Source organism: Glycine max, chromosome 9, assembly GCF_000004515.6.
Source record: "Glycine max cultivar Williams 82 chromosome 9, Glycine_max_v4.0, whole genome shotgun sequence".
In the NCBI taxonomy this organism is placed as follows: domain Eukaryota; kingdom Viridiplantae; phylum Streptophyta; class Magnoliopsida; order Fabales; family Fabaceae; genus Glycine; species Glycine max.
Genome location: NC_038245.2, coordinates 46,537,899 through 46,560,959, shown reverse-complemented (window position 1 = coordinate 46,560,959; position 23,061 = coordinate 46,537,899). Strand labels below are relative to the sequence as shown.

The 23,061-nt window shown below is 30.2% G+C and overlaps 2 protein-coding genes across 5 annotated transcripts; both read right to left on the bottom strand.

Annotated features, from left to right (window-relative positions):
* Nucleotides 1-78: 78 nt before the first annotated feature.
* LOC100797381 (RNA recognition motif-containing protein) lies at nucleotides 79-4,174 on the bottom strand. 4 transcript variants are annotated; one of them, NM_001255747.3, is made up of 5 exons: nucleotides 4,125-4,174; nucleotides 3,209-3,379; nucleotides 2,772-2,847; nucleotides 1,350-1,466; nucleotides 79-832 (listed from the first exon to the last, which is right to left on the bottom strand). In NM_001255747.3, exons 2-5 carry the CDS (start codon nucleotides 3,331-3,333, stop codon nucleotides 374-376), a joined length of 777 nt encoding a protein of 258 aa, NP_001242676.2. In that variant the 5' UTR covers nucleotides 3,334-3,379; nucleotides 4,125-4,174; the 3' UTR covers nucleotides 79-373. The 4 variants fall into 4 exon arrangements, with proteins under 4 accessions (NP_001242676.2, NP_001358361.1, XP_040860743.1 ...); NM_001371432.1 differs by having other exon boundaries at nucleotides 4,083-4,136; XM_041004809.1 differs by lacking the exon at nucleotides 4,125-4,174 and adding an exon at nucleotides 3,465-4,057.
* Nucleotides 4,175-13,480: 9,306 nt separating this feature from the next.
* Nucleotides 13,481-15,879, bottom strand: LOC100796852 (transcription factor PRE6). Its single transcript, XM_003534406.5, has 2 exons — nucleotides 15,339-15,879; nucleotides 13,481-13,917 (listed from the first exon to the last, which is right to left on the bottom strand). Exons 1-2 carry the CDS (start codon nucleotides 15,459-15,461, stop codon nucleotides 13,762-13,764), a joined length of 279 nt encoding a protein of 92 aa, XP_003534454.1. The 5' UTR covers nucleotides 15,462-15,879; the 3' UTR covers nucleotides 13,481-13,761.
* Between the last annotated feature and the right edge of the window lie 7,182 nt (nucleotides 15,880-23,061).

Genomic DNA, 23,061 nt, shown 5'->3' with positions numbered 1-23,061 from the left:
ACACTAGATCTCCTAAAAAGAGTTCTCCACCAGCTACTTAAGAGAGCTTTTGAGAAAAAAATACTATTTCCCCCAAAATTAATCCATCCCAAATATGAACTTAATATATTTTAGGCACATTGAATATGAAAGTAGACAAGAAGAACCTTGGTACTTACATTGTACCATATGCTATATTTTCTAAAAGGGTACACAAATAAGTGGCTGCTTACCATGGATTCTCCAAAACTACTGATATGAACATTTGCACCAGATGAGTAGCCACACATGTAAAGCAAGTTCGTGTCTTATAATACAATAGCAACAAACAAATGCTGGTATTTGTTTGTGTTCAACAAGTTAACATATTAGACAGCAGTTTATGTTTGGAGTTTCATTTCTTTTCATTCTGACCCAAATCGGCAGCCGCTTTCGCTGCACGTGTCAACACATCCGAAACCCAAAGAGCACCTTTGGCAAAGTAGCTACTGTTGGCTATAGCAGTTCCAGCCGCCACAGCAGCTTTTCCGGTAACTGATGCAACGACTATAGCTGTTGTTCCTGTCACTGTTGCAGCTGATTTGGTGAAATCTGTGACATGATATTTCTCATCCACAGACTTAAAAGTTTCAATCCCTGAATTAATGGTATCAGTCAACCCAATTTTATTGCTGAGTTCAGCAACCTTGGTTGCTGCTGTAGATGATACACTATGAGATTCATCGAAAGCTTTTGCCATGACAAATGCATCTTTGCCCAATACATATCCCTTAGCCACCATTGTTTTGACAACCACCTGAGCCATAGTTAGTGCTTCTCCAGGGGAAGCAACAAACTTATCCATGTGAACATCCTGTCAATGAAAACAACATTAACTTAATCAATGATTGACCCCAACAGTAACTAAGAGTATCTTTAGACTTTAGAATAACATTTTCACACCACATCCATTAACAAAATCATGTCCACAGGCCTCAATGATGCATGTTGTAAAATCCGTTACAAAGATGGAATAAGTAAGCCACTAGTTACACGTTATAAAGGAAGATTGTTGTGAAGATTTCAGGATAAGTTGGTATTTGGTACCAGATTACTTGATTCACTACTGTTTTTTAAAATGTAAAAATAAGGTAATATGTAAAACTACTAACAGCAAGAAGTGATAGATCAAGATAGAAATCCGTAAGCCAACTACAAAGTGCATTGAATTTGCCTCACTAAACTCATGGGGTCACCATATTCTACAGTCCGTGAACTAAAATAGATAATCATACCATTAACTAAATATTTTTGAATGTATAGAAAAATTCTTTTATCACTTTGGTCTAACTAAAAGCAGCAGAGCCTTCTAAGGATTTTATTAGGATTACCTGTGAGGTTGTAATACTGTATTCAGGATTTGATGCATGATTGCTCCAATTATCATAGTCATTTACATAAGCTTCATAGCGTGAAATGAATATACATTGGTCCAATATCATTGATCCCTGAAAAAAAATTGAACCAAAATTTGCAGGTTAGTAAACAATATTCAAGTGAGAACAATGCCACATCACTGAAAAGTTCATTTTCTGCAACATCGCAGAATGAATTTGATTGAAGAGGCACAAATAATACAATTTCTAAGTAACAAATTTTCACTAATGCAATGCAATTGAAATTTCTTATAAAATTATTTTTTATCATCCTTTGTAGGACTGTGTTAAGAAAGGTCAGGATGCAATAAGGGTACTAATCATTATGTAGATTCTGAACTTGCATACATCTAGAAACAAAATACAACCATTTACCCCATCAGAAGGCAAAAGAAAAACTTATATAGCAAGATTTCACATCCATCTTGCACTTCAGCAGGAAAGCAAAACACCATCATCTATTACACACTATGAAGCCTAGACATTGACAAGGACACAGAGCATGGGAACACGTCAAATTCTAAAACTTGTAGGGCATCAACATGGTGTATAAGAGTGTTTTTTTTTATTGGGAAATGTTTGTTATAATATTAGTTTTGTTAGCAGAGGGGATCAAACCCACGACATTTCCCCTCTTCCTTCTCCCTTAATCATCCAACTCACCTTATATCTCCTTGGTGTATATGAGTGTGTATTACATATGTTGAAAGTTTAAAGGAAAAGAATTCATAATTTGTAAGGGCATTTATATAAGCTTCAAGTCTTACAATATCTTAATAAAGGTTATATATGGCGATACATGCTATTTTGTAAGCCTCGTCTAGAAAACATGGAGCATCATTTGACTCATTTCTATTGACATTTTCCAAACACTTTCCTAAATGAACTTGTCCTTGTGGAACTAATAATATACCACATGTAAATGTACACACACAATTAAAAAAAATGCAGATGGAGAATCTAATGATCAACTTCATTTTGCTATCCACCATTGTTGTCGTCACTGTTGGCCAAGAGGACATCCACCAACTCAGTTTCAGGGAGGTGGGGATAGGGGGGACGAAATGAACAAGTTGGGGAGAAATGAACAGCTTTGTGTGTTCTTGATTTGCTCTGTGACTCTCCTTATAAGGGTCATAAAAATAATTATAAACTATCTACTTATGGATGTGCATTGAACATATTGTCACTTTGTTAGACACATGTCCTTCACACTGATGCGGCACCAAAATGGTGTGCTCATGTGTTATAGATTACAAATATTAATCTAATGCAAGATAATGAGAAAGAAATAGAAGAATTGGTTATATTTTACGTCAATCCATGATATCCAACAAGAGGGCAAGGAACTAGGAAGTAAGAGAATAAGCAACTTACATTTAGCAATAATGCAGTTTCCAGGGCATAAGCATCCCGGTAAGTCACATATGCAGTAGGCGCATTTTCACCAGATCTGTGCCATGACAAAAAAGCTATTATTCAAATTGATTCCAAGAAATCTTTATAAGCATACAGCAAAATAAAGTAACACATTATTAACATCTTTAAAATGTTCTTTATAAGCATGCTAATTCTTATTGAGTTTTTTTATAAGTCTGCTAATTGTTATTGATTGGTTATCTGTCTGACTTTTTTACCATGTCATTATGTTTGTAGTCCGCCATACTAATCTGAATGAGGGACTCATAACTCAACAAATAATCAATAATGTTCTTCTTTTATTAAATAAGGGGCACACACATACATATCCTATCAGAAGGTTCAATTTTGATATACAGGGATTTAATTTTACCAGTAAGGTTAAGCAACATTACCTTAATATTTCAATATGCTCAATCAAACCACAGTATGTGAAAAAATTGCGCACATCATCCTCTGTTGCTCTTGGGGATAAGTTTGTAACTAGAGCAGTGTAACCACCACTATACATACTTGTCATATGAGTCAATCCCAAATTGAAATAAAAAGAAGCAGATTCAACAAACCTGCAGAAAGCAAAGCAAGTAAAAAACTTGACAACTTTTTTAGAGGAAGAGTGACCCTGAAAGAATTAAGGATGATTGATGTAACTTCAGAAACTGATGGTGGGAATAGGCTTGCCTTTCCCTTTCATTTCTCCATTAATAAGGGCATGCATTGTTAAAAACAAACAATGAAGATAAGCAGAACTACAGTGAAATTATAGAAAACATTATCTATCATTTAGTTGCATTCACTTCATCCACGAGAGATTGTAAATCCAAAATATTATGTGGTCCCCAACAGATATCAGCCTCAATTTTAGGACAAAGAACTATGTCATGAATCACATGACTATATATTTCAATCGTCTTATTTAATATTTTAGCACACATATCAACACTTGACATGCAAGGAAATCGTATTTATCACATTTGAGAATGAAGAGTGCCCATTAACTGAAGACAGAATTTTTTTCACACTCCAACAACCAATGGAAACGAATCCAACTCAATCAAATTCTAAAATCTCTAACTGGGTTTGGAATTTGAATATGAAGGATCACCCTTCAGCAAAATTGATAGCATCAATAAAAATCATTTAAAAAAACAATTTTAATGATCCACAAGAGAGAGACAGAACAAAAAAAATCAAACAAAACAATTAAAAAAAAGAACAATATCAATGTGGGAAAACAAAAGTATTTGAAGAAAACTATAAAGAGAGTACCCGAAAAAGTGTTACAAGATCAAAACTGGGGAAGTGCTTTACCTGACGGTTCTTGTCGGCAAACTGAAGCAGAGGAAAGTTTAGTTTAGTTTGGAGAGAGAGACAGAGAGAGAGAATATGAGTCAGCAGATAATAAATCCAAAGTGGAATTGTTTCATTTTGTGATTGGAGCGATGGAAAATGGTAAAATGGAATCTCACGCGCTGAACATTTTGTCTTGTGTAGCATTCTGGTTGGTTTCTTATACATGTAATAAAGTACGTGTATCAATTCCATTCCATCAATTTAATTCTAGATAGTATTGAACAATAAATTGAATTCTTTACTATTAAGTTATCATTAAATTAATCCATTCAACTTTTAAATTTGGTAGCTATTACAGTATTAATTTAATTCTTAAATTTGATAATAATAATAATAATAATAAGCTACTTTATTCTCTGATTATAAATTAAAATAATTGATAGCTAATAAAAATTATCGATGGTTAACTTGAGTTGTAATTGTAATTTTAGAAAATGATTTGATATCTCAAAATGTACTTGTTTAAATTTTTTAATATTTATTTTATTATAAAGTATAATTTTTTATGAGTTTTATCAAATGACTAATATTTTAAATAAAAATGAGCATTGAGTTTTATCATAATTGAAGATCTTAAATTATTTGTTTTGTTAAGAGGTCTGAAATTATTTACTAATTTCTGAGAATGTCTCTAATAAAAATTTTAATCATTGAATTTTAATAAATGTGTTATTAGTGAGTAGTAGTATTAGTATTTTTCTTAATCATCTGGTATGGCGCGTGATATTTATATTGTTCTCCAAAAAGTGTGAGCAATAAAGGATTGCACCGTTGATTCCTCATTGGTGGAGGAGTCTGGTTGGTGGCAAAGATTATTGCATAAGCAAAGTCGGCTATTAAAACGATAACTTTATGCTGCGTTTCATTTTCAAAGTTAACTTTTTGGAAATGATTTTGTTCAAGAGTTTAATGCAAATTTATGTTTTTTTCAAAAAATATAGTACAAAGATACAATCCTTTCTTCAATTTTGCAGTTAACATTTTGGAGATGATGCTGCCTAGCTAATGCAAAATAATTTATGCTTTTGAAGTAAAAAAAAAAAAAAAGATACGATTTTTATAATACTAACTTCTTAATTGATAATTTTCATAAAATTATACTCTTCTCGTCCGTCTTATTTGATATTTTGTCAAAAAAAATATTTTGATTATATTGTAAAATATTCATAAAGTACTAAATATTACTCAAGTTAAAAGGACAAGATAATTATTAAAAAGAACCTAGTATTGCATGTAGTTAGTTTTTTTATTAAGATAATTAAGGTATATTAAATCAGATGCAGTAAAAGAAAAAGGGATTAAATCAGATTGTGTTGACATTTTATTTCCTACCTTTTAAGAGTAAATATTTATTATACATATTTAGGTAGTTTCTTTTTCTTGGATTTTGCATATAGTTTCCTATTTTCAGGAGTCGGTTCCATATACACATTGATGCTCTGAGAACAAATAGAAACTACTTTATGGTATTAGAGCCACACTCTGAGAACCTTTGATATGAGATAAGACACTAAGAATGAAAGAGGGTGATAGTCGAAGAAACAGGTTTTTCCTTGTGATCTGTATTCTCTGTGCCAACCCAGGAAATGCCATCACTTAGGTGCACTTGAAATGTGAAAATTATGATGAATGGGCTTGTGTAGTACATAAAATTGGAATGAGTTTAATGTGGGAAAACAACCTCTGAACTCGTTTAGTACACCTATATCAGCATCTGAACATGATCATTGCTTTTACATTACAATTACAAATCATGCAACAATTTTGGTGTGGCAAATAATAATAAAATGAAATGAAAAATAAAAGAAGAGAGCGTCTTAGGCCTGGGTGGGTTCAAAAATGGGCCATTAGTGAACAACCTTTCCTTGACAATTACTTCTTTCACCCCTCAAATTATTTCCTGCACCTAATTCAGAATGTAAACTTATATTTCGAAAAAGACTTCCTGGAATGTAAAAATTTACATTCTAAAATAGGTGTTCTCGAAGCTTAAAAGGACGCAGGAAGCAAAATTGAAGGTGTAAGAAACAATTGCCCCTTTCCTTTTCGTTTGCCAAGATCTCAACTCAAATTTTTTGGGTTATTTATTCAAGCGCTGGACTCAAATTTTGAAATTTGACTTGGACTATATGTTAACAATGTAGTCCAGTACCTTGATATTTTGGATTGATGAGTGATTTGAGCTCCAAAGGATTGGACTATATGAGTTTCTTTTTGGAAAAAAAAAAAAAAACTGATTGCTTCTTGGACTATTGTAGACCTTAATACACAATTAGGGATATATAATGCTACGATTCAAAAATAGGTGGTTAGCAACAAAAATAAAATGCAAGAATATAAAACAAATTACAAGACCAATGAAATCATATCTTTTTTCATTGCATATGGTGGACCATTTTTCATAAAATTTTATTTATTATTTTTTTTGTGTGAGCTTAAATTTTATTTATTAGTATTCTGTTTGTTTCTCAATTTAATCTAGAGAGATGATCATTTAACTCAGACAACTTGTCAACTCTCATTTTTATAAGGAATTCCGTTAATTAGGACAACTTATTAACTCTCACTTTTATATAAGAAAGAGTCATTTTAACTTGAATAGTTTGGTAGACCTTTTTTTTTAATTATATTTACTTCTAAACTTAAATAATGAAGATAATTAATTTAGACACTTTATTAACTCTTGTTTTTAAAATGAGAATGCAATTTGGTGTACTATATATTAAAAAAAACAATAAATAATCTCTGTTTATTTCTTTCTTTTCTTTTCTTTACCAATCCTTTCCTTTTTATTTCTCATCTCCTCTAGGGTATACTATGTTTGTAGGGTTGTACGTTATATTTGTTATATATACTTAAAAGGAAAAGAGTCTTTACAATGTAATAATAATTTTTTGCCAAACCTGCTCTATATGTAGAAAAATGTATAAAATGATGAATATCACAGATTTTCAGGACAGACATATTCGCTTTCTTATAAAAACTACGTCCACTCTTTGAAATTCTATTAAATATTTTTGCATCTGATTTGAACATCATCGTAATGCATGAATTGATAATCCAACTGCATGATTTCATTTATTCATCACACAGACAACTTTTTTAAGAATGGATCGAAACACATGCCTTTGACTACCACATAAAAACACCAACTTCTAAGGGCCTTCATTTGTTGCATAAACATTATATGCAACTCTTATTTAATTTAATTTATATATATAGTTCATATCGTTTTATTTGTCTCAATTTACTCAATAATAGTGTAAGGTAACAGGAAGGGCTCTTAATTGTACAAAGCCTCATACCTCTCAAGATTTAAAATAAAGCCAACAAATGAAAATTATTTTTTTTAGATCATGATCCTAGTATAAAATACCCATTAATTTTATTGATAATTGATATCTAGTAAAAGATTTGATTATTTTTATTATGATCTTCTTTTTTAATCACATTTTAGTCAGAAGATTCAAATTTAAAATTTTGTTTAAGAGACTGAATTCAGTATTATTCAAAATAATCACTTATTGGTAAAATTATTAAATTCTTTGAAATAATAAAAATTTCTCACCAAATAACAACATATTATAAGTAGTCCATAAAAAATATGAATATAACCAGAAATTTACAGTACGCAATTTGATTGGGACAGATAAAAAAAGAAAGAAAAGGGAATTCAGTACAAAGTGGTAAAACCCGTAACTAAACTAATAATTATGGCGATGCCCCATTGGGCACGTATGGTATGATTGGAACACATTGAAGTTCGTGTCCTGGTGCACAATACAGGTGATGTAACAAGCTCAGCTGAGCCTGTTTGTTGAGAAAAGGCTCGACTTTGGTCCAATGATTTTTGCAATTCAGGTTATCCCTTCCTTTGCATGTTTGTACGGCCTCTTAATTACCCTGACACTCTCACACGCCCATGCACACCCAATCCAACCCCAACTCTCCTCTCTCTCTCTCTCTTTACCTTCTTTGGAAAATTTATACTAGTCTATACTAGTATATGAAATAGTTTAATGACTAAAATGATAAAAAAAAATGTGTAAAATATAAGATTAAGATGCTTATCATTATCAAATTAGAATGTGAAACAAAAATTGAAACTATACAGTGCATGATTGGATTATCCTTTAAGCAATCTAATGTCCATTTTTAAAATTATTATCTTCCTTACTTTTATTTGAAATGATAAAATAAACACACTTTTAAATAAGTTTTCGATTAATACTAGTTTAGAGATATGTTTATTATTAAATGCATGGATCAATTGCATAATTTTTTTTCTTAATTAATAATTTTGAATTCAAATCATAAATATTCAGTTATGTTAAATATTAGAAGAAGAATTTTTTTTAATTTAGAGTCATTCTTAACTTGTTGACAAGTATATCAATTTGTTTTAAGTAACAAAAGACTCGAAAGTTTGAATATCGAATCTACAGGAATTTTTGTTGTATTTAAAGTGATACAAGTTCAATTATTAAGTAATTAGAAGAAATAGGGAATTATAAGTCTGAAAATTGGAGTAAGAGAGAAACAAAGAAATAACAAGAAAATTAAACAATAATTTAAATGCAGAAAGATGAATTCAGAATGTGATAATGTTGTGACCTAACATGTCAAAACTAGGTGTAATGCAATGTTAATGATTTTCTCTATTCAATAAAATCCTTGTTTTCACCCACATTTACTAAGACACTCTATTTTTCGTTTCCCACATGAAGAGCCTAACTTATTTATTCATTTCTCTCAAATTTCTTTACAAAGATAAAAATAATAAATTGCATGCATAAATTGGGCAAAACAAATATCAATCTATTTTTAGTAATGATTTTATTTAGATATCCTTCTCTGGTTCTTTAAAAAATAATCATTTTTCAATGCATTACTCCCTAAACATTATATGGATGATCAGACCATAATAAACAGAGAAACACAAATAAGAGTAATAGAAACAGAGTTGCATTAAATAGATAATAGATAGAATTACATTACAAGAGTTGGTCTGTCAGGCTCCCAACAATAGAGGTTTAACCTCTCATAACCATGAGAGACTTTAAATTTTAGAGGATAATATGGATGAAAGAAGGGGTTAGATGACTAGAAGAAAGAAAGGGAGAAATGACTAAAGAAGGAAGGTTCCCTATATTAGAGGTGCTCAGACTTTGAATTTCTTTACTAGATATAGTTCTGAGACTCGGTATGTCTTTTCCTTTTGATTCCTACTCTTTTTATATGTCTAGGGTACCTTACTTTTTACGCTTACTTCGAGCTTAGCATGAGTTTTCGTGCTAAACGCACCTTTGGTTCGTGCTAAGCCTGAACTTGCTTGCTAAACGAGAGTCAGTACTAAGCTTGAATTGCATGCTGAGCGAGCTCTTCAATTCTTTCAACTTTTCTTTAAGGTTTTTTCTTCCAATTTTTGTATCAATTTTTCTCTAAAACATTTGAAATCTTCTTCTTTTGACTTTTGCTTATCAAAAATTACAAAGATGTTAATTTCTTCATTATTTCATTAAAAACAATAGTAAAGTGAAAAAATTATAATCATTATTAATCAAAATTAATTATCAAATTAACTCAGATTTCAAAGTTATCCGTCATCAACTATCAAATTAACATATGCATCACATGACATGTTAATATTTTAACTGGCCTTGCAAGATTAAAGAAAGCAATTTACAGTTAAATTTTATATGTTCATAATACACTTTTATTTTATTTTTTATTATTTTTATTACCTTTTTCCATGGTATATAAATCTTAAGAAAGTGAAAAAATTCAAAAATTAAAATAAAAAAATCTCAAAGTTAACTCACTTCTAACACTTCAAAATATTTTTGCCAAAACAATCCTTGTCGATTAACATTTTTTTGATCTAGTATAATACCACCATTTACATACAATACTTAAAAAACCATATTTGTTTGAATATGCTGATATAAATAGACGAGCATAAAGAGCCAAAACTACAGTTACACATTTCACTCACAAAGTTCAAAATTTCAGTTATTGGACTTTGAACATATCCTGTGCTGAAACGAGTGGTAATACAAGCAAAACATATCAATTTCTAGACTGACATAGTTGATCCATTTGGGCAGGGTTTACAATGAATGGCCACAACCACAAGGCTTTGTTCTCACGTATCATTTTCCAACTGCAGCGTATGGATCATATGGCTCATCAACAAGATCTTGTAAAAACGTTTAGTCCCTTTCCTCTATTGTCGGCCTAACAACATTTGCAGGACTTGTTTATTACCAATCATCCCTAGCGTGTTCTTGCAACTTCCATGCAACTTGCAAGGTAAAGCCACACTTTGATAGCAAGATACTCTATATCACACACCACCTTAATTATTTCTGCTCAAAGCATAGCTATAGCTTCAGTACCTATAGAAAAGATTAAGTGTCAGTAACCAGCTCAATAATTTGTGGTATGATTCACTTACACGTTTCTCTTGCTATATGCGTTGTTTTAAATTGGAATTAAATATTGTATCATACTGAGATTGAGTCCGCACTTGGCGGGGTAAATGGCTTGTGACTAACTCATGGAATATATACACATATGAACAGCAAATATATAGAAACAAGGTTATATTGGTACCAAGTTATTCTAACTTGATCAATGATTTCGAGTACAAAATTTTAATATGCAGTTAAATACAAATAAAACTTTACAGAAAATTGTATTATTTAGTAATTTTATCTAGTTTAAACATAATTATCTAGTGGAGAATGCTTATGGTTTGTACAGAAAAAATATATAAAAATAAGACTCTACTGTAAAACTATCATATGATAATTATGTTTGTGGTCTCAGCTATTATATTGAAGTTATACCATCACATACCAATAAATATTACGGACAAATGTTTGTATATACTGCAGAAAAAAGGATACACCAATTGTTTCGCTTGTTCTCATTAATATAAACTTTGTTAAAATTGAACTTTATAATAAGTAGCGTGAGTTTACGTTATTTCTGAACGACGACATATTACACAAATATATGCTCACCGACAGTATATATTATATTACGAAATTATTTATTAGTATGATATATGATACTGGTAAGCAAAGTATATATTAACAAAGAGAAATCTAACAACTAATATTTATATGAAAAGAAAGAGTGAAATTTCTGTGATATAACAAGCGGAATGAACGTTGATAAAAAAATATGATGCAGGATCGAAATGGGATGGTGTTTAGGGAGATTAAAACTTTCACAAGTTGTGTCCGTGAACAATAATTGTGAGGCAAGCATCAAAAGGGTACAAAGATACATGAATCATCAGACATCAGAATGTTAAATACCTTTAAAAAATCAAACACGGTGGAAGGTGGTGGTGGCCAAGATAACTTGGTCGTGTCGGTGATAATGGATGTGAAGTTAATTAATGACACCAAACATTAAAATGACAACAAGTATTAAAATCAATTGATGATGTTGCGATTGAGAACACACCATGTCATTGGCAGGTAAAGCGTGGATGAAGAGATATGGATGGGAAGGGTGGTCGAGCAATATTGTAACATCTTTCGATTCATTGTAAATATAGAAGAGAAGATTAGGTACCAAATGACAAAATGATTTCTTAGTAAGTGTGAATTTGTGATCATGATACATTCATACATATTTTAATCAAAATCCTTGAGACTTAATTTATAAAAAAAAAAATCTTATTTATATAATGCTTAATTTTTTTTATTCCATGCATGTGTGATTTCATGTGTGCGCGTGCGCTACAACTATTTTTTTAGAAGCAAACAATTACAATCATTCTTCCCTGGTATTCTCACATATAATGCATGTCTAATACTTCGATTCAAGCTTTTTTTTATTAAATTTTTACAGCGTAAACTAAATTTCGGTTGTATATGCATAATATTGTTAGGTGTTAATATACATAAAATTTCCTGAGTGTTAGGAAATATTTTTTATTAGCTAATTTAGATTTCTTGAGAAGCAATTTCGAATTGAAGTATTCTTTAAAATAGTAAAAAGAATTATGATTTTGATTCATACACATGTCATTAACTAAAAAGTAAACGTTGCTGACTTATTAAAATTCTTAAAAGACTTTATTTTAAATCCCTATATTCCCATTTGAAATCAAACAGTGAAAACGTCTCATTAGAAACTCGAATAGAGATACAAAATCAAATTGACACATATTCTCGACACGAAATATTTCTCTATCAACACATATATAATCCAATTTGATTTGATACCGATGTCAAAGCTAGAACACTTGAATGTTGTATAAGGAAAATTCATTTAGAAAGGTGGAAAAAAATTTATTGATTTTTTTCTATAGTATTCAAAATTTATTTTATATTATTCCCTTTAGTAATGTAGATATAGGACGCGACACTGCAACAGGGTTTAAATCCAAAACAATAAGAAGAATTAATTTAGTTTGCTATAATCCAACATAGTTTTTTTAAAAAATAAATCAGAAAAATTTTATATTATTATGTCAATTAATTAATAGATTCCCTTATTTCCAATCCTGTTTTAAGTGTGTACACTGAAAGACGGTCGAATATTCTTAATCCTTTGCTAACAGAGTAAACATTCATTTCAGTGATTTCACTCTCGTACTGTTGTTGTTACTTTCCCACAATTACGCTACTACTTTAGAATGACAAAAAAAAGACAAAATTATATAGGGAAAAAAAACAACTAATTAAATAAAATCGTTACATCAAAAAACCGGCAAAAGAAAATAAAGCATCCTTCCCCTTGAATAACCACTAGATTCCAAACCCTCTTTCACTTTTCACTTGTGAACGAAGACACTTTCTGAGGGTATTGTCTCAATTAAGTGTCTCTTTCTGAACACAAAGTCTAAAGTGTAGATTTTTATATTATTTAACCAAAACCGTCCAACATTAGACCAAACTACTCACTCACGTCAAATATTTTCAGGCCTTATTATAGAAACCTGAACCCAACTTTGCCGACATAATCCCAAGTAATTAAAACCGGTCTTCCAAAATGTTCATGTTACACTTACAATCTCCATTAACTAACATATTTATCCACACAAACACTTTCCGTTACATTGAGTAGTGTTTAGCACGAGTACTTCAATCTACACATAACCTCATAATCATTTTTTTAGACCAGGTATTTATTCTCACATATAATTTTGTTCGAGCGAAATACGATCAACTTCAACAAAATTCATAATTATATTGATACAGAATAAACACACACACACACATTAAAAGTACATAACTAGTAAGAAGACACACACACATATTAAAAGTACGCATAACTAGTAAGAAGCTTAATAAATTTAACAAGTGCTAGATTTTGGCCATCCATAAAAAGAGGCACATACGTAAATATGTAGCTGATACAAGCACTTAATTTTTATTGGAAAAAAAAGAAGAGAAAAGCAACTAGTTATGAAAATGCCCTACCTGCCATATGGGAGGTACAGCCTCAAAAACTGCACTCTCCCCAGGCTCTCAGCACACCTAGAATGAAGTACAATACTCTTATAATAATAATAATAATAATAATTTAATCAACACCCTCTTTGAATTAAAAAAATAAAATCATAACACTCTCATTGATTAAGTAGGCTCCTAATGATTCCAGCTTCAGCACTATCAGCATCAATTGTGGTCAACAACTGAGACAGTCGCTCGCTCAAGTCACTCACCTCTCTGTGCAAGCTTCTGATGTAGTTGCAGGTCTCTTGTAGGACCTTCGACGCTGAAACCTGCACTGGTAACAAAGTCAGTGTTCTTGATTACCTACGAGTCACACTTTCTGCAACACACACACACACACACACACACACAAACATGTTGTACTTTGCCTGAAAAACACTGGTTGCGTTGAATGAGAAAGGAAGAAGCATATATGCTAAGAGTCCAACACATGCTATCTGACCAAATTGTTATTATGACTATATGCTCCTCCTATTAGTCCACAAGGAAAGATTCGTTTCATTTCATGCATGAGTTGGTCAAAGTTAACCACTTGACTAATTTCTTCAGATTTTATGGCTTTTTTTCTATTCTGGGGTTCTGCATTACTTATTATATATACTGGTTGTATCAGCGTTACAAATTATTTCAACTTAATCAATATTTTTTAGTCTAGAATGTGAATATGTAATTATATTTATATTCAAAAAAAGAATTTTATTACTATAATGATTATCTATGACCGATAAGACATACATGTGATATTTATAAAAATAAAAAATACTGGTTGTATTGCTATATCTGTTGTTAGCATTTTTATTTTATTTTTTAAAGAATGGAAATAATTAAGTTATAATATAGCACTACTTAAAAAATAAACTGAAATTATAGTGAGTATGTAGTTATAGTGCATCAGCAGTTAAAATAATGAAATGGGCGAAGAAATGTGTACGCTAAAAGTTAGTATAGTTGTTACATATATACATATAATATCTTATCTTTATCTTTGTAAATACAGTATATATTTATACAGTCAATGGGAACGCTTTAAAGTCTAAGAGATCTGTATAGATTTTGGAATTGTTTGGAACTTGGTCCTCAATATACGGGTCAAATTCTGACTATCCTTGGACTCGTCGTTTATTATAATACAATTGACATGTTCAGCACGAGTCATGCCACTATGATCGGTAGCATAATCCTACTCTATCGTTTCACATGTACAGTAACAAAGAAGCAAGTTGTTTCTGTGTTTGTATAACAGAGATATAGTATATCTTTATCAGCATACGTGAAGTTGAATATATATGTTTTTCTATGAGCCAGAAAAGCTCCAGCCTAAGCTAGATACACATACCATACCATGTGAAGGAACCACTAAAAAATTTCAAGGAAAAGTAATAAAGAATTAAATTAATTAAACTACTTGTAAATATGTATGACTATATATAATTTTACTTTGGTTCCACACACCAAATACGATTTTTCATGTTTACTGAGAAGTTAATAGATACATACTGCTTTTTAGTGTCAATAACTTAGATAATATTGTGTAATTTCACAAAACTTCAAGGGTGTGAGTGTAATTTGTTCTAATAGTTATAACTTTGGCATTACAAAGGTGATTTCTTATTTCTCAACGAGTTTCCAAACAGGCATTAGAGTATCTAGCTATGATTGTGATGATAAGGGGAGAGATAATGTTTCGTACCTTGTCAGATCGCCTATTGCGAATCTCAGGAACAAGTTGGCGCAATTTGGAAACAAGTTCGATGATTTGGTCATCGGAGATCCTTGTAGACCCTGAATGTTGTCTGGATCTTCGGCTAGACATGTCCCTAGCTAGCTAGAGCTTGGGGTTGTACTTGGTCTGTGTATATATATTTTCAAAGTGCAAGCTAAGCTAGCCTAGTTTGCTGCTATAACCAGAGGTATATATATATATATATATATGATAAGTTGTACTAGTAATAATAATTTAGAAGGAGAAGGAAGCAAGAGGAAACAAATTAAGAACTAATGGTTGTGTTGGAAAGTAGGAAATAAAACACATGGTGTTAGTGGAAGGAGGAGGAGAGATATATAGGGGAGTAGGAGGAAGAAGAGAAGAGTGTTGTGTATGAGAATGGAGAGTGATAAGAAGAGAGAGATATAATTAAGGAAGGGCAAGGACCACGAGGACAGGAGAGAGATAGAGAGAGAACAATAACGTAGACAGCAATGTTGGATGTCGAGAAAACATTGATTTGGCCATTGCATCTGGAAAGCAAAGGAGTATAGTAGCCTTAGTAGTTAGTGTTTTAAATTTAGATAAGAGAGATTGCTAATTAAATTAACACTCAAAATCAATTGTGACATCCCCAAACTCTAATTGTTTTCTAGATTTTGGGTGTTCGTGGTATTTCTTGCTAAGAAGTACTAGAGACTTACCTCTTGAAACACGAATTAAGATTTATTCAAAAAGATTGATATTTTTAATAATTTTTTTCATTCAAATAAATTGTAAATCAACATTTAATGGCATACTTAAAGAGCATAGTTAAGTATCAATCACACAATACGTTTGTTAGATTTTATTCATGAATTATTGCTTCTTTCATTTCTAAATTTTGATTGCTCAAGATTTTTTCACACAATTTAACTTATATAAATTTAGACTGAAATATCTTAATTGGGTATTTTACAAATTTTTATATTATATCTCTAATTACTTTATTTGTAATCAACTTACTCCAATTTATAATTTAGCCCCTAGCTAGTGTATTATCAGTTATTAAATCCTATGATGGGATAGTGTTCTTTTTCAATGCAAATATTATTAAGTAGTATTAGTACTGCACTGTAAATATCTTGTGAAAATAAAAATGATTGATGATTGATCTTCTTAATTATTTCACTATATAGCAATATAAATAAATTTTAAAAAAAATACAGAATTACATCTTGAAATTCCAATATGAACAAGGTTCAAAAATAAAAATAAAATACTAAAATAACCAAAGTTCATGAATGAAGGGAATAAAAAGAAAAAAAATAGTAATATATTTGGAACATTTTAAGTATGTGGTTAGAGAGTTTTCATCTCTTGAAATGATATCTATAGAAAAATATTTATCAGGAGAGATTGGTCTTGATTCAAACTTTTAATTATTTGTATTATAAATAATATATGTTAACTTTTAACAGTATTTTCACCTTAATAGTCTATCTTCACGTTTAATAGAAATTTTTATTATATAGGTTATCAAACTAAAACTTCTCTTTAAAAAAAACTAAAACTTCAATGTTAATCAGATAATAACACTAAATATACTTAAAACATTAATTACATCCAAATTTTGTTATTGATTTTTATATTTATTTTACATTTATTTTTATTTAATCACTTCACTTGTTATGTATATTATTCTTTTGTTCATATTTCTTTCACGTTCAAAGCTCATTGGAGTGTGAAAATACAATTATTATATTCTTTTTTTAAAAGTTCAAGTGCAATAACAATCTGGGCTCTCCTCTGATGGAATTTAAGAGAAAAAATATATTAAACAAAACCTGCACCCATGCATATCTGAAAAGGACAAAATCACTTGTTCAATTAGTGCATTCTCTTCCCTGAATTCTTAATAATAAAAAAAAATGAAATTTAAAATTAAAAGAAGTCATGTTACTCGTTTGGAAAAAGCAAACATGTTTTTTTTTTATCAAAACATAAGGAGACTTGAATTCTTTATGATCAATTGGAGCATCCAACAACAAGAGAAAAAAGAGAGACATGGAACAAGGAAAATTCACTTATGATGGTATAATTTTAAACGAAAACATGAAACGAAACATTTCACAGAATGTACGAGTAATTTTAATTTCAATTATGAGCATTCCAACATGAAAAAAGAAAATATAGGCACTTAAAAAAAACTTGCAAAACAAAAACAGGCTGGAATAACGAGAGCTCGAACGCATCCTAGAAGTTTCTACGATATTCTTTTTTATTAATTAAAAAAATGAAGTGTATTTTCCTCTGGCATATGTATATAACATCTCTTACGCTTGGAAAATGTTGATTTTCGAACTTTTCTGAGTATAGAGAGAGAACGTAGGTTTCACTTCCGTGCGTGCCCCCAAATTGGGGTTCGATCTCAAGTGTGATTATAAGAGTGTGTTTGCTTTTAAGTAAACAAAGTGGACCTTCATGTACATGTCTCTATAAGCACGAACATGTGATTATGGAAAACTGACGCTCCTCATTCAGGGGCTATATGAAAATTTTCTCCGCAAATCACAGAATTCCATGTGATTGTACTTGAAAACACTGGTGGCCATAACATTCACGGATTTGCTCTTTCATTAAAGGATGTTATCTAGCAAGATTACCAAATTTCAATTTAATTAGAATGTCCTAGCAAGGCTTAAATTCACTTCTTGTTCATGTATTATTATAATTGTGTAATTTTAATCTTTTAATTTTTTTTGTTGGAATATATATGATATCTTTAGTTTGGATAGAATAATTTAGTTCATCGTTTCAGAATTTGTTATTTGTTTTAAATCGTTAGGATATTATTTAAATTTAAAAATATTATGAATTTGTTTAAAATATCTTAGAATATGTGTTCTCTTTTGAAATTAGGATGTTAAATCTATAAATAAATTTTTTTTATATAAGAAATATGAGTTTTATAAAGTCCACAAAAACTTATAATGACCCTGAATACAATATCAATAAAGCTTCTTTACAATATATTTCATTTCTAGAACAAATATATCTCTAGCTACACACAAAACACTATATATATACCTCATCAGTGATATCAACGATTACAAAAAAAATATCAATTATGGCTCCTAGCATTTTTCAATTAGGTATCGTTTAGCCGTTGGTCTACTAATATTATTTTTAATAAATTTTGATGTGGTGAATGATATGACAGTTTGACGGATATGTTGGCGTATTAATGGAAACCAAAATTACACAATCAGAATACTCTAAGGATCATAATTTCACTCTTATGAAAATAATTACTATTATTGTAAAAGTCACATCTAATAAATGCAAAGATAGAATAAAAATTGGGTTATGAACACAATTTTAAAAATATTTATTTATCATTTCAAGTTTTTATTTAATTAATATTTTATCTTAACTGTTAAAGGACTACATTACTACAAGCCCTACAAGCCATATTTCTTGTAACTTCGTTTTAATTAATTTTTTAAAGGGCTCTAGACAAGCCTTGCATTTGATAGAAACAAGATATCAAAGGAGTACATGACATGTGAACCATAAAAAAAAAAAAAAAAAAAAAAAAAAAAAAAAAAAAAACACATGTAAGATGAAAAGGACGACAAAGATGTGCACGCAGGTTATTAATCCAAATGAAACAAAAACATATTTACAACTGCATAGAGAAAAAATGGTCAGTTACACCACAATGTAGCCTGCAAACCAAATATGGCACATTCAATAAAAAAGGCCGGCTCACATACATGGTAGCAAAAAAAGACTAAAGCAATTAGACGACACCTCCTAGTTGATCGCAGAAGCTAGGAACAGCCTAGAACATGGACCTTATTGCTTTGATTTGTTGTTAGCTCATAGGTGAAACCATGGTGAATAGATTCGAAGCAATGGGGATGATGCTCAAGTGGTATGAGGGTACCGTGCACATGACACGGTGATGGAGTGTTCGGTTCATTAGTTGGTGCCACATGAATTTGGTTTAGTGTGTTTAGGTGCTCGATCATCGTTGTTGTTGGCCTGTTCAAGGTGTAGCGTGATGGTTAGACTTGGACAATCTTGTTCAAGGTGTGTGCATGGCAATGAGAGATCTTAATGGCTCATGTTAAGTCTTCGTTGTGCTCTTGGGTTGCAACTTATGGTAAATATGTGGTTTTGTACCGAAAGATGTTGATTGATAAGAGAAACATAATGGCTATGGTGCTTATTTTGGGTGATCTCAAGGTATAAAATTGTCACATCTACATGTCAATATTACATCAAGTAAAATTCATTTAAAAAATAATGTTGACTAATAATTGGACTAAAATTATGCAATAAAAAAATATTAAAGATCAAAATTGCTAAAAACAATAATTGAAAAATCAAAATTTTACAATATCATGATACTATATGGACTAAAACATAAATTTAAGATAATATTTTAATAGTGTAAATGTTTTTGTATTGTTATTTGTAACAACTCAAGAGGCGGTTTCATATCACTTTTCCATTTCAACTAAAAATATTTCATTTTAACTTCATTTAAAACTCTTAAATTAAGATTGATCTTGAAAATAATTACTAATTTATAGAAATTCTTAATATACCAACTCAATAATTGTCCAACACAAATGTATGTCATGTAGTCATGTAAAACATAAATAGGCATTAGGCACTACAAATACAATACCTTAATTAATCAAAATCCAAAGCAAATAAATCTCCAAAAGGTTTCTTAAGGAAATAAATACATCAAAGAAAAAGAAAAGAAGTTTAAGTGAGTGGAAGTAAGTGAAAATAAGGATTATAACAAAATAAAAGGATAAAAAAGGTAGTATATTATAGAAAGAGGTGACAAAATAGGTTAAACTAACTAATAAAGTCAACCTGAGTTTGCCTAATGAGATATAGGATTATGGATTTAAATTGAGTCTTAACTGATTAGGGAATCGCTATTGTATAACACATAATTCCAATGAAAAAAATGTATTTTCATTTTATGTGTAAGTATTTGCGTGTATAGAATTTAATTTAAATTGTGTTTATTTGTGGGTGTTTAATTTCTATTGATATAGAAACCATTAATTAAAAATAAATAAATTTAATTATAGTAATTTAAAACTTAGCAACCGAATTTGGTGGTTTATTATTGAGTTAAACTCGGTCGCTAATGTTTATTATTTTATTTAAATTTTTACTGAATCAGAGACTGATTTAAATTTATTTTTTAAGCTTTTTAAATCTTTACCCACCGAACCAACGATAGATTTAAATTTAATTATTTTTTATCATTTAAAACTTTAGCCACCGAACAAGAGATTGAAAATAAATGGCTAATTAAGTCACCTTCGATCAATGTGACCAAATTGTCAGCCAATCATGCATTTTCTTCAGCAACCGATGAATTTGGACTCTAAATTAGTGTTTATTTATTTCAGTCGCTGATAGTTTAGCGACTTGACCTTTTCCAATCAATTTTTGTTTTGATCGTTCAATAGATTAGCGACTGATTTTATACTATTAGTGATAAAAAAAAGGTCAGTTGCTAAATCACATGTTTCTAGTAGTGAGAACATATGTTTTTTAGCTTAATCTAATTCTAACCAAATTTTGACTTAGCCCACAAAAATCCGCTAAAATCCCTAAAAATTAGACTTTTATAGGACTTAAATTTCATTTTAAAATGTCAAATTAATTAAATCTAAATATTTACTCAATTGTTATGACTCGCATCCCACATCAGGCCAATATTGTTAGTAGAACTGTTAGAATGGATCAATTCAGCCCATTGGACCTAACCTGCCTATAATTATAAAAAAAAAAAAACATATTCCAACATAAATTCCTTTAATTTGAGCATTACACAAAGTCAATGCTTTATTTAGTCCATTTGTGAGTTTTTTATTTTAGTACACAATCACAAACTCAACAAGTGAGGAGAAGTGATTTCTTTTTTTAAGAATTAAATAAATTCGTGGGTCAATCTAACTTACCATGAGTTCAAATCTGGATAATTTTTTGGAACTATTTTATAAAAGGTTAATTTTTATCAATCCAACTTAGTTCTCAAACTTATGGTGGGTTAAATTAACTCACCGATTTCAATTTATTTTGAGGACTCTAGATATATATTAGGCCGGATAGTCCATCTTACTACATCTAATTATAAAGAACCAAATCATATTTAAATCTATGTTAATAACTATTTCCGGTCAGCCACAGTTGCTGTGTATTAACTTTGAGTCAACACTGCATTGTGTGACATGGCATGCAATAATTGGTCAGCACCCAGGCTAATTGGAAAAAAGGGCGCTACTAACAAATTTGGACAGAATTAATGAAATGATGGTTCACTGTGACTTTAATGTCCTTAATTAGGAAAATCGTTCCATAAAATCCACCCTCTTAATTCTTAATCCACACGAAATTAGCATAGCTTAAGAGGAACAAAAGGAAAACAATTAAAAGTACTTATACCAAATAGAATGCAAAGTAGCATAAAATTGTGTTGATTTGACGGATTCGAGAGGAACCCAAAGTGTGAGTGAACATTCACATTTTGATCCTTGTTAGGGACACAAGTTCGTGAGAGGGAAAGGGCTAGTGCTTGCATTGTGTGAAGGTGTGTCTCTCATTGGCCTGAGATAATCACATGCAATTTTCCTTGAGCAAACGACATGCCACGTGGCATGTCTCTGTGACCCAGTGGTTATGTAGTGAAAGAGATAGCTGAGATTGAGAATTTCATTTGAAGCTTTTATGAATGAAGCATGATCACGTGCAGCTACACATTGGTGGGGCCTCCTCCATTCTAGTCCTTCTCTTTTCATTTCCTGCTTCTCCCGCTAGTTATCTACTGTACACAAATTTAGCATTTTTGCTAACAACCGGCAATTCCCTACTATTATTTCAGTTAAATAGACACCTATATTGCCAATTAATCAGTTTTTATATAATTATTATAGGAGTCAATGAACATATTTATACATGACAGTTTGTATTTACCAAAGAAAAATAAATAAATAACAGTTTGTTATGGTATTATATTATATATATATATATATATATATATATATATTCATGTTTAGTTACCTTAATTTTACAAACCAATTCATATGTAATCGCCTTAATTTTATTGGGCTAAAAGAAAAACATCTTATGTGAAAATGAGAAAAGAAAATCTAAATTATAAAATAATATATAAAAGATTAAGATTTAATATTAAAAGATCACATGACTTTAAAAAAAACTTACATAATATTAAATCTTAATTATTTATATTTAGTTATGCAATCTAGATTTAATCATTTAATTTTCATATAAAATATTTTTGTCTTATATAATATGTTTTGCTCATAGAAAATCATATATATAAGTATTGGACTTATGGTATGTTTGGAATGGCCGTGTGGTGAATCAAATTTAATTTTAAAACCACGGTGTCCTTGATTTCCTGGAAGTTACTTTAGAAAAATCACCTATTTTGTGTGATATTATTGGATTTATCACAATTTTGGTTGTATCCAAACACACATTTAGTTATTTGATTCTCTTTGACGTAATGTGATACTTCCCACATGAAGGAATATGAGAGGATAGTATGTATCTAATCTGGCACTTTATAAATGTCCATTATTAAGTATTAAACAGGGACATATTTTAGTATTTCGCATCTATAATTCAATTAGTGTTTTTAAGAAAAACTTAACTTAATTAA

Excerpts from the sequence above, each read along its gene's own strand:
- LOC100796852 (XM_003534406.5), bottom strand. The coding sequence starts at position 15,461 with ATGTCTAGCCGAAGATCCAGACAACATTCAGGGTCTACAAGGATCTCC. Across the intron at positions 13,918-15,338 it reads GCAATAGGCGATCTGACAAG|GTTTCAGCGTCGAAGGTCCT; the intron begins GTACGAAACATT and ends TTACCAGTGCAG.
- LOC100797381 (NM_001255747.3), bottom strand. The coding sequence starts at position 3,333 with ATGACAAGTATGTATAGTGGTGGTTACACTGCTCTAGTTACAAACTTA. Across the intron at positions 2,848-3,208 it reads GAGCATATTGAAATATTAAG|ATCTGGTGAAAATGCGCCTA; the intron begins GTAATGTTGCTT and ends GTCATGGCACAG. Across the intron at positions 1,467-2,771 it reads AAACTGCATTATTGCTAAAT|GGATCAATGATATTGGACCA; the intron begins GTAAGTTGCTTA and ends ATTTTTTTTCAG.